The sequence below is a fragment of the Felis catus genome, chromosome B3 (genome assembly GCF_018350175.1).
Source record: "Felis catus isolate Fca126 chromosome B3, F.catus_Fca126_mat1.0, whole genome shotgun sequence".
NCBI lineage: Eukaryota > Metazoa > Chordata > Mammalia > Carnivora > Felidae > Felis > Felis catus.
The window spans coordinates 98500391-98514279 of NC_058373.1; the positions used below are offsets into that span (position 1 = coordinate 98500391).

The 13889-nt window shown below is 39.7% G+C and overlaps 1 protein-coding gene across 9 annotated transcripts in view; it reads right to left on the reverse strand.

The window, feature by feature from the left end:
- The window catches only part of TRIM9 (tripartite motif containing 9), a 112542-nt gene that overhangs the window by 27608 nt on the left and 71045 nt on the right, over positions 1–13889 (reverse strand). For all 9 annotated transcript variants that reach the window (XM_011283230.4, XM_019833003.3, XM_019833008.3 and 6 more), the window contains exons 4-5: positions 7158–7268; positions 5412–5565 (exon numbers count right to left, since the gene is read on the reverse strand). In XM_011283230.4, coding sequence (XP_011281532.1) covers positions 5412–5565; positions 7158–7268 — 265 coding nt within the window. The remainder of the gene's footprint in view (positions 1–5411; positions 5566–7157; positions 7269–13889) is intronic.

Here is a 13889-nt window from a genome sequence, read left to right on the forward strand (position 1 = left end):
TATTTTCAAATTAACTTATTATTTGTGTTTTGGAAATGGATAGCATCACGGTTCCTGGGCTGAACTCTAAGAAAAGTTTTATTTTATTAAAACGGTGTCACTGGGCTGCTGTAGCCATCTCAATCTTAACACTTTCATGATCATTCTTGGATGTTTATGTTTTTCCTAAAGAACTAGTTTCCCCTGCCCTGATCAGAAGACTATTGCTTAGCATTTTTGTTAACCATAAAACGAAGCCTCTGGCTAAAAATTCTCTTCTTAGTTACAAGGAACAGCTGTTCTTACTGACCTCCTTGAAGGGGACTAGGGGAGCCTGGGCTCAAAATGAAATTCTGCAACAGTGTCTTCTTAAAGTTTTCAAATGGCTATTCTAGTTCAGATTATAGCTTACGTTTTTTGTTTTTTTTTTTATAATCATTTAATTTTTTTTTTCCAGTTCCTTCAGATTGTGAACACTCACAACTAGGCAGAATTCCTCTGTGAAAGGTCATAGGACTGTGATGAGGACATGTGAGGACATATGGCCTCCTGCACTGGACATGAAAGCTAATGGCAGGGGCTGCTTTTCGAGCACTTACTGAATGCCCGAAAGTGTGGTGAGAGGCTTTCCGTGTAGTCACTCGTGTAATTTTCACAGCACCCTGACAGTAATGGGTACCATTATTATGTCTATTGTGTAGAAGAGGAAACTGAAACACAGAAAGTTTTCATGGCTCCTACCTAAGTGGGAAAGCCAGGATTTGAAGCCAAGCAGACTGGCTCCAGGGGCTGTATGTTTAAATTGCACTACACCCGTGTGTAGTAATAGTGTACTACAGGGAAGTCCCCAGCCTAATTCCAAGAGGAATGTTTTTTTTTGCTTCCTGTAACATCCATGAGAAAGTTCCCCAAGACTTGCTGGTATAATTAAGGAAATATTTCACCATACATAGCATAATGTATCAGTTGGTCAAATGGCTATGTTGTTCATCTGAAACTAATGTAACATTGTGTGTCAACTATACTTGAAAAAATTGCAGAAAGAAAGAAACAAAGAAGGAAAGAAAGAAAGGAAGGAAGGAAGGAAGAAAAGAAAGAAAGAAAGAAAGAAAGAAAGAAAGAAAGAAAGAAAGAAAGAAAGAAAGAAAGAAAGAAAGAAAAGAAAAATATTTCACCATAAGAGCTACAGAGGTTGGGAATGCAAGTCTACTGAATCATCTTGTCTGAATGTCCTTGGTGGACTGTCACTCCTTTTTACGGTAGCTGAACTATACGAGTGGCATCTGAGTAAAATATAGACTTTAGAGGGACAACAAACCATTTCTGCAAAACTCTCATTCGTACACTGTTAAAGAGAAATGTGAACGTAGGTTTTGAGGACAAGCATTTCAGGCCTCCAAACCATGAACAGATCACATGCATGAACAAATTACATGTGAGTCAGCATGTGTGCTCAACCCTATCCCCACCAAACAAACCTCTAGGTGCTCTTTCTCCATGATTTATAAGAGGGTCTGTTCACATCACACTGACCTTGCCCATGACCTTGGTGCATAATCAAGGCTTTTACATTCAACATGAGTTAATGAAGATAAATGTGTTCTTAGGTGAGGCCCTAAGAAGGCACTTAAGGGATTAACAGCCATCTCTCTAAGTGCTAAAAAGGCTTGGAAAACATTAGGTCACTGTGTCATCGTGGTTCAGAATGAACATGCTGGCATTTCATTTTAGTACTGACTCATGAACCTTGGGATACCTTGTACACTTAAAACAATTCTGGGCTAATATTTTTCTGGAGATGTTTGAATAAAGAAGGTTCTGGCATTCTCTTTCTTTCTTTCTTTCTTTCTTTCTTTCTTTCTTTCTTTCTTTCATGTTTATTTTTTTGAGACAGAGAGAGACAGAGCATGAACGGGGGAGGGTCAGAGAGAGAGGGAGACACAGACTGTGAAGCAGGCTCCAGGCTCTGAGCTGTCAGCACAGAGCCCGATGCAGGGCTCGAACCCACAGACTGTGAGATCATGACCTGAGCCGAAGTCGGAAGCTCAACCGACTGAGTCACCCAGGAGCCCCTCCACTTAGATTTCAATTGCTTGAGGGTGATGTGGAATAAGAAAGAGCAGATCAGTTAAATCCTTGGCTATGAGAATAATTTTAGGCAGTGCATTCTTGCTGAATAGTTGCTGGCCTAACTAGAAACATTTAAAAACCAGCAACACACCTATTATTGATATCAAGGGACAAAAAGGCATGTGAGATGAAATCTCAAAACCAGAGAGATGCTAAAATTTTTAGTCAAGGAATAAACAGATATTTTTGTTGTCAGTTTGAGTCATAAGTTTAAATGCAAATTTTAAGTAGCTTTGAAGATCTTTTAACTTTCTACTGTAATCCACTTAGTACTATTAGAAAACATATTAGTAAGTACACGTACTGTATCAATGGTCAGATTACTTTAGCACCATTCTCAATGCTATTTAAATTTTGGCCATTTGTGCATGGATTCTGGGGTACAGTTTCTTGAGATATTTTTACTGACAAGCTGTGAAAGTGCAGTTTATTAAACTGACCAAGAAGAGCCTAAGGGAAAAAAATGTCTAACACTACACTGGGCACAGTTGTGTATGTTGACAGATCTCAAAAAGGCCGGTAGGAGTAGTTTTAACTATAGCTAGCTAAGATCTGTTGCCTCATGACCTTTTGGCTTTTTCTTTCCATCAAAGACATCTGACAGGTAAAAATTATTTAGAGTCTATAGAGGACTTGGCTCTCACTGAATTAATTAAACTTAATGAGCACAAAGCAAAGCATATAAATGAGCTCTGTAGAAGGACACTAATCAGAAGTAAATTAAATTAATAGGAAGTGTTAAAAAGAAAAGGAAAATGGAATAATCCAGTCTCATGCCAAATGGCCTGTTATATGAACTTCAGAAATAACTGTTTGGGATAATTTTGCGTTCCAGGTGAATTTTTGCTGTGATTGTGTTCTGCGTTTTGGTCTTTAGAGTGCTTGGTATTCTCTGCCGTGTGTACAGACTTTAGTGGGGTGTGCACACAGCCACGTTCACGCATATTTCTGTAGGCAGCTTTACGTGGCTGAGTGACGTTGCTTTAGGAATGTGGTCTGTGACACACAGCACACGAGTCTGCAGTTCCCATACCAGATGAAGGGCCTGTTCACTCCAACACAATTGTTCGCATCCTGCCAACTGGCCTGGACTCCACTCTGGGCAGATGGGTGTGATTCAGAAGGACAGCAAATGGGGGAGGAGAGGGCTCGGTCAGGCAATGAAAGCATTTGAAAGCCCTGAGGCTTTTACCCTCTACCTGTTCCATCACCAAGGCTAAATGGGTTGGTTCATTTTTTTTTTTCCGCTTCCACCAAAAGCCCTTCTCTTGCCTTTTGGGACATATTTTCTCCCCTGAGCTGTTTTGGGACATAACCTTTTAATGATTTTACCTTATTGGGAGAACTGGATACAGAGAGAGGCTGATTGAGGGGGATTTACCCGGGGCTCCCTATATTACTCCGATGGCTGTATTTCACAGGTCACCATGTGGGTGTGAAAGAAAAAAAATTTCAACAGTAAGAAAGACTCGCTGTAACAAAAAATTAAATTTCTGAAATTTAAGAGAGCAATTCAGTTATTCCTTGAAGAAGCCAGTTCATTACACAGTGACATTATAACACAAACTGGAAGTTGTGTTATAATGAGGACAAGTGAGGTTCCGGAACCTCACTCCCTGGTTTGGAATCTCTGCCCTGTCACTCCCAGCTGTGTGAATTCAGGCAAGTTATCCAGTCTTCCTGTGCCTCAGTTTCCTCAGCTACATACTAGGGCTGTGAGAATAAACTGAGTTAATTCACACGATGCACTTATTCGGTTTGGTAAGCAGTCGGCAAAGGCTAAACATTTTTATTACTGCACCAAAGTGCTTTTATTTACAATCTTTATAGTACTTCCTCCAAAAATTAATGAAGGCACCATCCCAAAGCCATACATATTAAACAAAAAGTGAGAAAAATGAAAATAAAAGAGCAAAAATCTATTAAAGGGATGAGAGACGTACTTGTACAAGGTACAGGGGTGAGTTTAGCTGCATGATGGGTGCCACAAGCGTATAGCCTTAAAACTTGCTGGGTTAGACGGTTTTCTGTCTAATAAAAGGAAGTATGTAGATTTTTCTTAAAAAACTGAAAATTTTAAAGTGCTGGATTCTAAGTCCTTTATTATGTGGATGCTTAAATTAGGAAAAGCAGAGAGCAAATACATTTCTTCAGTTTTAAAAAATATTAATAAACGACAAAAGTACAGAGATGAAGAACAGAAGAATCCAGGGATTGGAGGTGACAGAGGGGAGGGGCATGGGTATGACTGTATGGTAATAATGGGGTAGCATGAGATCTTTGTGGTGATACAGTGGTTCTGTATCTTGACTGCAGCAGTGGTCATATGAGCCTTCACATGTGACAAAATGGCACAGAGTCATACATATACACTGTACCAATGCTAACTTCCTGGTTTTGATGTGCTAGTTATGCAAGATGGAACCACTGATGGAAACTGGGCTAAGGGTACAGTGGACCTCTCCTTACTAGTATTGCATCTTCTTGTGAATGTATAAATAGTGCAAAATGAAAGTTAAAAAGAAGTCAGAATATTGTCCAAATGGATATTACCTACACAGCCACAAAAATATTGTTGCATGGTTGGCTTTTTATTTTTCTTTGTAAGAGTAATTTTAGGTACTTGCATTTCCCCTCAGCCACCCCCAAAAAATCTCAGAGAGATCTTGCATATCCCTGTATCCCATAAGCCAACAAGTTTAAAAAGTTAAAACTTGTCTCAAATTTTCATTTTCCTTCGGTAACCAGGCTTGCATTTTCCTGATCAGTTTTGGCAAGCCAACTGGGATCCTCTCAAAGTCCCACTGATTTCATGCTCAGCCATTTGCTCACTACCTATCCACGTGGAAGCAGTCACTTCAATTCTCAACTGCCTTGATTCAGTAACTGGGTTACTTTCTGTAACAAGATTTTATTTATGTACAGTGATGCTGTCTCTATCTCCTTATCTTTTTAACGTCAGCGATCCCCTGATATTAGGCTTGTGAAATTTCTAAGACTCTCAAAGAGGCAAGCATTGAGTTTATCTGAATTTATCTGACTTTCTGAGAGTTAGGTCCCACTGCTACAACCATATATTTCCTTTATGTGATAAGATAGGAGCCACTCTAGATTTCTGTACCATTAACCAGAAGTGTGTGTGTTTACTTCCTCACCCCTTAGGTGATTCATAAACCTGGCAGCTGCCTTTTTTTTTTTTTTTTTTTTTTTTTTGCAGCAATCTGGCACAAAGCCTTGATCCTGCTTCAAGCACCAGTATCCACCCAGGATGTTGCTCTGTTTAGGGAGATGCAAGCACATACCTTTCATCTGCACGAAGTCGAGTTGGTGAATGGATTGCAGCAGAGGGCTGTTGTCCAGACTCAGGTCGAAGTCCGTGGTCATCCTGGGAGTGAGCGTGCCTTTCCCCCACTGATCCTCAGTCAGGTGCACTCTCCTTATGAGGGCGTCAGAAATCTAATCACATCAAAAACCACAGCCTAAGAAATATAACACCACACTGGACACAGAATGCTGCTCCTCCACTCTCCGGGAGCTTTACCAAACCACTTTGGGACTCACACCCTTCCTGTCTCCGTGTAGGCAGTGAGGAGTCTCTTCTGATAAGAGTGACCCATGCAAATCTGGGTCCTTCTGTGAGTCAGAGGGGGCCACTAGAAATAATTAGCAGCTATTAATTGCTCTAATAGACAAACCTGGATATATGCTCATGCTATTTATGACTGATCATAATATGTTGGTGATCAATTAATCCTACTAGCACCAACAACCCTAAGTTTCTAAGAGGAGGTGTGGGTTTCCTATCAAAACTTGGAAATGAGGGTTTTTTTTTTAAAATTTATTTATTTATTTTGAGAAATAAGAAATAATTATTTTGAGAAAGTGGGGAAGGGGGGGAGAGAGAGAGAGAGAGAGAGAGAGAAAGAGAGAGAGAGAGAGAGAGAATCCCAAGCAGGCCCTGCAACACCAGCACAGAGCCCAATGTGGGGCTCAAACCCACAAACTGAAGCTGAAGTCCTAACCGACTGAGCCACCCAGGTGCTCCAGAAATGAGTTTTATAAAATAGTAGAGAGGCTGCATATGGTAATCTGTAAAGTGGAATTTCTTACACTTTAAGCAGATCATCTGACTGTATCACTTTATTCTTTGATAGAGAACTCTTCCACTTCTTGTATTTAATCTCCCTCTGTCATTCTTGGACAGTTTGACAGAATGTGAGTTGGAAGGATAATCTATGTATTCCTTAATACAAGGTCCCTTAATCATTACGATCAAAACTTAAGTAAAATTCAGCTGACATCATCACATCTCATTAAAACAATACTGAAGAGGGGCGCCTGGGTAGCGCAGTCGGTTAAGCGTCCGACTTCAGCCAGGTCACGATCTCGCGATCCGTGAGTTCGAGCCCCGCGTCGGGCTCTGGGCTGATGGCTCAGAGCCTGGAGCCTGTTTCCGATTCTGTGTCTCCCTCTCTCTCTGCCCCTCCCCCGTTCATGCTCTGTCTCTCTCTGTACCAAAAATAAATAAACGTTGAAAAAAAAAATTAAAAAAAAAAACAAAAAAACAAAAAAACAATACTGAAGAAATCATGAGAAATCCAAGCAATGAAAAACCTTCACTTTATTTAGGAAATCACTGAATAACTGGCCAGTAGGAACTGTCAAGAAGGTAGAAGCCTTGCATATTTAGACATTTCTAGCTGACCAAATTGTCCAAGAAATTAGTGGAAAGGGACTCAATTCTTAGGCAAGTCAGTAGCTCTGCTTTGGGGGGAACTTAAAGGGAATTACATTTTCAAGATTAAACATGAGCAAAAACAAATTTTAAAAAGCCCACGCGCTGCTCAGTCTCGTAGCACATGAGGGCCAAGGCTTCCTAGAAGTCAATGGAGTTTTGCTGGCACCTGTATATGCATGGCAGTCTGAAGGTGGGTTTCATTGTGGAGGGGATCCTTGCTCTCCAAGGGCTGTTAGGAGTCCACCCTGGCTTCAGAGACTCAGTCTCATGGGACATTGAGAATCTGAAGTAGAAACTAGCTGGCACTCACCTGTAAAAAGCCACTGGGATCATTTTCCTTAATGACCTCCAAGCAGTACTCCATGAGACCTGTGGTCTGGCGCAATTTCACGGTGCAGTGAGAGATCTGATCTCGAACCACCTAGGGTTGATGAGAGAACAGAGTGGTCCAAAATGGCAGAGGGTAAAAAAGAAGCAAACTGGGTCGTTAGAAAGCTTCTTCAAACCATATGCCAAGAGCATCATGGAATGGAATAAATGTATGAGAATATTTTGTGGCAGCGTCTGCTGTGGACAATGGCTCCAGAAGACAGATTGTATAAATGCTTTTATTACAGGGACTGGTAACAACAGGACCCATCAGAAAGGCATGCAGATGGTGGAAGCCTAGGAAGCTGGTTACTCTGGTGCCTGAAGGGACGTCTTCCTAATTCCCCCTTCCTTCCGTCTTCTGGGAAGCTGATACTGTGAGCTGTTCTAAGTGGGAGGTCGCTGGGAGTCTACAAAGGAGCTGCGTAACCCGAGGTGTGGCTGCAGCTTCTGTTCTGGGAACAGTCACCCACCTGCTCCCACCCTGTGCCTGTCTCTTCTAAAGAGCAGATGTCACCATCCGAACCAGTTCCTTCTCATTCTGATTCTTTTTCCTGAGGGGGTGGTGGGGTGGGGTTAAAGGTGAAACTTGTTGAAAGACAATGAGCTAATAACCACAAGTAAGCTAGAGAAAGATGGATGCAGAATTAAGTTTTGAGAATAACCCACTTAGAAGCAATCACTGCCTCATTTGGGAAAGCAGTTTTAAAGGATCTCTATTTACCATGCTGTGAGTCTGGTTTAACCTAGAAAGGCCTCTCTCTGAACATACAGTTTCTGCCTCTGGGTAGTTGTCTTTGCCCAGTGTCAAACACATGACAGTCCTTGAAAAGTTTCTTTCTTCAAAGATGTTCATTTTCTGTGTCCTCTGCTCAGTGACCCAAATCCTGAAGTGGTTTCTGAAGCTAGAGTTGAACAAGAGTTTTCTAGGAACCTCACTTGCTTACATCCTCGATATTTATACTACTTTGCAAAAGCCTCAGAAATATCCAGCCTTCTGGATTTTTACAAACAATAACTAAAAGGAGTTTTAATATTAATTATTGAAAACCTTTTTCTTTGTTCCTTCTTTTCAGTTTTGATTATACACCTTCCATTAAAGGATATTTCATTTGCTTTCAAAAGCAATTGGAAACTAGACAAAAAAGCAATCATCTCATCACTCTACTGAAGATTTTTAAAGCATTTTGATATTTCCTTTCAGGTTTTACCCTTGAGCTAGATATATGTATAGTTGCAATCGTAATATGTGACAATTTTACCTCCTTCCCACTTAACACTATACCATAGTCATTTTACATGTTGCCACCATCAATAAATGTTACTGGCTACATAAATATCCCACTGAGTGGGTTATCATCATTTATTTAATCATTCCTGTTCCTCTATTTTTGGACATTTAAACTCCTCCTAATTTTTAAAAAGTTCATTTATTTATTTTGAGATTGAGAGAGAGAGAGAGCACACGCAGGCATGCACGTGCAAGCAGGGGAAGGGCAGAGAGAGATGAAGAGAGAGAGAGAATCCCAAGCAGGCTCTGGGCTGTTGGTGCAGAGCCCATGCAGGGCAAGTCCCACTAACCGTGAGATCCTGACCTGAGCTGAAATCAAGAGTTGGACGTTCAACCAACTGAGCCACCCACGTGTCCCTAAATTCCTAATTTTTTGACAATTCATCCATTTATTATTGCTGGTCTTTGTTTCTAATTTTTTTGTGTGTGATGAAACATATATAACATAAAATTTACCATTTTAGCTATTTTTAATTGGATAATTATATGGCATTCATATTGTACTCAATACATTCATATTGTTGTGCAACTATCATCTCCGTCCATCTCCAGAACTTTTTTATTTTTCCAAACTAAAATTTTGTACTCATTAAACAATAACTCTCCATTCTCCCCTCCCCCCTGGCCCCTGGAAACCACCATTCTACTTTCTGTGTCTATGGATTTGACTACTCTAGGACTCTCAGATAATATAGTATCATACAATATTTGTTCCTCTATACTGGCTTGTTTCACTTAGCATGATGTCTTCAAGGTTTACCCATGTTGTAGCTGGTGTCAAAATTTCCTTCTTTGTAAGACTGAATAATATTCCTTTGTAGGTTTACACCACATTTTGTTTATCCATTCATCTGTTGATGGACATTGGGTTTGCTTCCACCTTTTGGCTATTGTAAATAAAGCTGTTATGAATATGGCTGTGTAAGTATCTGTGGAAGTCCTCGTTTCACTGCTGTTGGGTAGATAGCCTGAAGTGAAATTTCTGGATCACATGATAATTCTATTTTATTTTATTTTTTTTAGAAATCATTATACCATTGTCCACAGCAGCTATACCATTTTATATTCCCATCAGCAGTGCACAAGAGTTCCAATTTCTCCACACCCTGTCATACGTATCACTATCTGTTTTTTTTTAAATAATAATAGCCATCTTAATGGGTGTGAAGTGTAGCTCATTGTGGTTTTGATTTGCATTTCCCTAATAACTAGTGATGTTGAGCATCTTTTCATGTGCTTATTGGCCACTTTATCTCCTTTGGAGAAATGTCTATTCAAGTCTTTTGCCCATTTTTTAATTGGTTTTGTTGTTGTCTTCTGATGCACAAAATATATACATTTTTGTCTACCTTTTCCTTTGTTGCCTGTGCCTCTGGTGCAATACCCAAGAAATCATTGCCAAATCCAGCATTGTGAAGCATTTGCCCCGTGTTTCCACTTAAGAGTTTTATAGTTTTACTTCTTACATTTAAGTCTTTGATCCAATTTGAGTTAATTTTTGTATACAGTGTTAGGTAATGGCCCGACTTCATTCTTTTGCATGTGGATAGCCAATTTTCCCAGTGTCATTTGTTGTAAATCTGCCCTTTCCCCATTGAATGGTCTTGGAACCCTTGTCAAAAATCATTTTACCATATATGTGTAGGTTTATTTCTGGGCTCTTTATTCAATTCCAGTGGCCTCTATGTCTGTTTCCATGCCAGTACTACACTGTTTGGAATTTTGTAGCTTTGCTGTAAGTTACGTAAACAGGAAGTGTGAGAACTCCAAGTTTTTCCTTTTACATGATTGTTTTGGCTCTATAGAATCTCCTAATTTTTTGACAGATGATTTGTTATCACTTTTTAAATTTTAGTAAAAGAAAAACAAAAAATAAAATGTAGGATTTAAAAATCTCCTTATCAGAATTGGCAAAAGAAACCAACTTTGATGTGAAGGCTGATTTTGACAGGTAGAAGGGAGATCAAATTTAAAATTCACTGGTTGACTTATTTTCTTCTGGCATCTAGTATTCTGCTCAAGGAATGCAAATTATTTTATTTTATTTTTTAAATGGAAAGTTTAACCTTTTTAACAGAAGGTTAAATTTCTACTCCTTAGTGGGGAGAAAACCCCACCCATAAGTGAAACAAAAAATGCAGGACAGGTGACCTAAAGCTAATCTGCTACTTCTCTCTGCTATAATAGGCTTAACTAAATTGTTCTCAGAAAATGTTGTTATATTTTGGTAGCCAGTGCATCAACGCCTCTAGCTAGCAGAAACCTCAGCAGTCATCATTCACTAACCAAATGGCATCTGTCCTAGGACTGTGCAGAAGTGACTGGTGCTCCAGTCTGAATAACAAGCACGGGTTAGGTCTGGGCATTGTAACCCAAAGCGAGTTAGCTTTTGAAGCAAAATAGACTTGAATTGTTGTATTTACTTTCCAGAGCATTCAGATCAATGATAATTTTATGACTGAAAAGCTGAAATAAATACATTCATCAGGCCTCATAAAATTCTATGTTTGCTTCTACAAATTTCTTCTCAAGTAAGATTTATTTGATGCCAAAGGAGCTGAGCGTTGGGTCTCTCTGACTACTCTTAGGAAACTTCATTGTTGCAGTGCCAAAGAGTTGGTGAGTTTCAGTGGGGGTTTGCCATTGCCATTTGCCATTTGCTCCTGTGTTCCATGGTTCAAGCTTCTTGGAAGGACTCACTATTCCTGAGCTCCTGGCTCTCAACTCCCACTGTTGCAACAATGGATTTGAGTCCATCATTTTACCTGTTAATCAATTACTTCACAATGGTCACAGTGGCCAGTGATAAAAATCACTGCTTGGGGCACCTGTGTGGCTCAGTCAGTTAAGCATCCAACTTTGGCTCAGGTCATGATCTCATCGCTTGTGGCTGCGTTGGGCTCTGCGCTGACAGCTCAGAGCCTGGAGCCTGCTTCGTTCGGATTCTGTGTCTCCCTCTCTCTCTGCCCCTCTCCTGCTTGCATCCTCTCTCTCTTTCTCTTAAAAATAAACATAAAAAATTATTTAAAAATTCACTACTCAAAATTAAACTTCAGGTTTCCCAGAGGCGGTACTTTTGGATGTGTTGTAATTGACATCTAGTTTTTGAATTAATTTGGCAAGATTTTCCATCTTATGGAAATTAGCCAAATAGTTAGATCTTTTAAGAGTATAAATATTTTTTCTTCAATTGTGTGTCTTTATCAGCTCTCTCGTTACCTTCTTCACTCTGTGTTATTTCTACTATTTACTATTATTATTTATTTTACATTATATTTTTGTATGGAAAACAATCCCTAGGAAGTGAGGCCATGTCACTTTTTCTTTGGGTTCCACATTTCTGTGCAGTTGCTTGGATGCTCCAGAGAAACCGTTGGCAACATGTTTGCTGCTGGCCGGAGTTAAGAGTTCCTTTTCTCAGGAAGGAAATGTGCAAGTGACAGGAATGACACAAATAGGGACTGGGAAACAATCTTCCTGCTTTCATCTGCAGTAAAGCCTAAACTAGCTCTGGGACAATGAGTTAATCTTTAGTTCATGGTTTCAGAGAAGGCTTTCACCATTTTATTAGCAGTCCCCATCTGTTCGGGATGGCAAGTCTTATTGCTTGCTTGAACGGCTTTATTTTGCTAAGTGGCAAATTTATGAAGGTCGTTCCTTGGGTCAAGATATGTCACTGACACTTTGGAAAGGGGAAATTGAGCATTCCCTCTGAATGCTTGAACTTTTTTGGTAGCATAGAGCAATCCACGAAAGCTTATACAGTATATACGTGTAAGATTTTGTTCTATCTACAACTACATTTTTCCATCCCATGTTTAGTAGACCAATCTCCTCCCTCCACTCAGCTCAGGTAACACAACCAGCAGCAAGAACTGAAGCCAATTAGAGTGAATTTCCTTATTTTATCCAATTTGACCTCGATACCCTTTCTCTACCTCTGTTCACCTCTCCCATCTTGCATATGGCTCTTTAAAATTTTCTTTCTTTCTTTCTTTCTTTCTTTCTTTCTTTCTTTCTTTCTTTCTTTCTATTTTTAATAAATACTTTCACTCATAGTATTTTCGTTCGTCCTGGAGTCTGGAGAGATACCACTAATGAATTTTTAGTCTAAGTCAACACCAACATTCTCTCTCCTATTTTAAGAAATTTGTTCTTTTTTTTTTCTTTTTTTTTTTTTTCAACGTTTATTTATTTTTCGGACAGAGAGAGACAGAGCATGAATGGGGGAGGGGCAGAGAGAGAGGGAGACACAGAATCGGAAACAGGCTCCAGGCTCTGAGCCATCAGCCCAGAGCCCGACGCGGGGCTCGAACTCCCGGACTGCGAGAATCGTGACCTGGCTGAAGTCGGACGCTTAACCGACTGCGCCACCCAGGCGCCCCAAGAAATTTGTTCTTAAATACATCCCTTCCCATCACAGTTTAAAACAGTTTCCTCCAAGTATAAAGTAACCTCTTTTTTTTTAATGTAAGGTACAAGTACTTTCAAGATGCAAGCTTGAAAAATGTATTCTTCACAGGTCCTTTTGGTCAGTGGAGGGGAATTTCTATATGCACCATCATTCCTGAAGCAAGATGACTAACTAATGCCTGGAATTGACTCATTTGTGAGTTACAGGTAAAGTGTTTTGGCCACGAGGTTCAGCTAATAAAATAATGAATTCTCTTTTTCTCCCCCTAGGGTAGAATTTTATCTTCTATATTATCACTATATTCAGTGACACTTAGAGGCATTTATTTTTTATTTTATTTTTTTTCATTTTTTCATTTCATTTTATTTATTTATTTTTTCAATATATGAAGTTTATTGTCAAATTGGTTTCCATACAACACCCAGTGCTCATCCCAAAAGGTGCCCTCCTCAATACCCATCACCTACCCTCACCTCCCTCCCACCCTCCATCAACCCTCAGTTTGTTCTCAGTTACTTAGAGGCATTTAAATTAAGGAAGAGCTTTTTAAATTTCTCACATGCCACCATTCTCCCACATGGTTAGAGGCAAATATTTCCCCTTTCTCTTGGTACCACTCTTCTGTACGAGTGTTATTAATTACCCACGTTGGCAACTAATCATTTCAAAGACAGGTTCTTGAGGCTTTGAGTTTTTCATCAAGAAAAGGATCATTCAGCCCTATCAAATGAATAAGACATGTACCTGTTTTGAGAAAGGCTTGAGATTTTAACAGCAAAACTGTGAACTTTCCATTCCAGAAATGTAAATGTCACCAATAGCCTCATCAATAAACGTTGGGTGGAATATGCAAAGAAAGCATGCTCTTAGTGTGTAGAATACTACATCCTTGTACAGAGAAGTTAGTGAGGAAACACAAGTCATTTGGAGACAGAAGCATGGTGGTGTGGACCCATCCACAGGGGAGG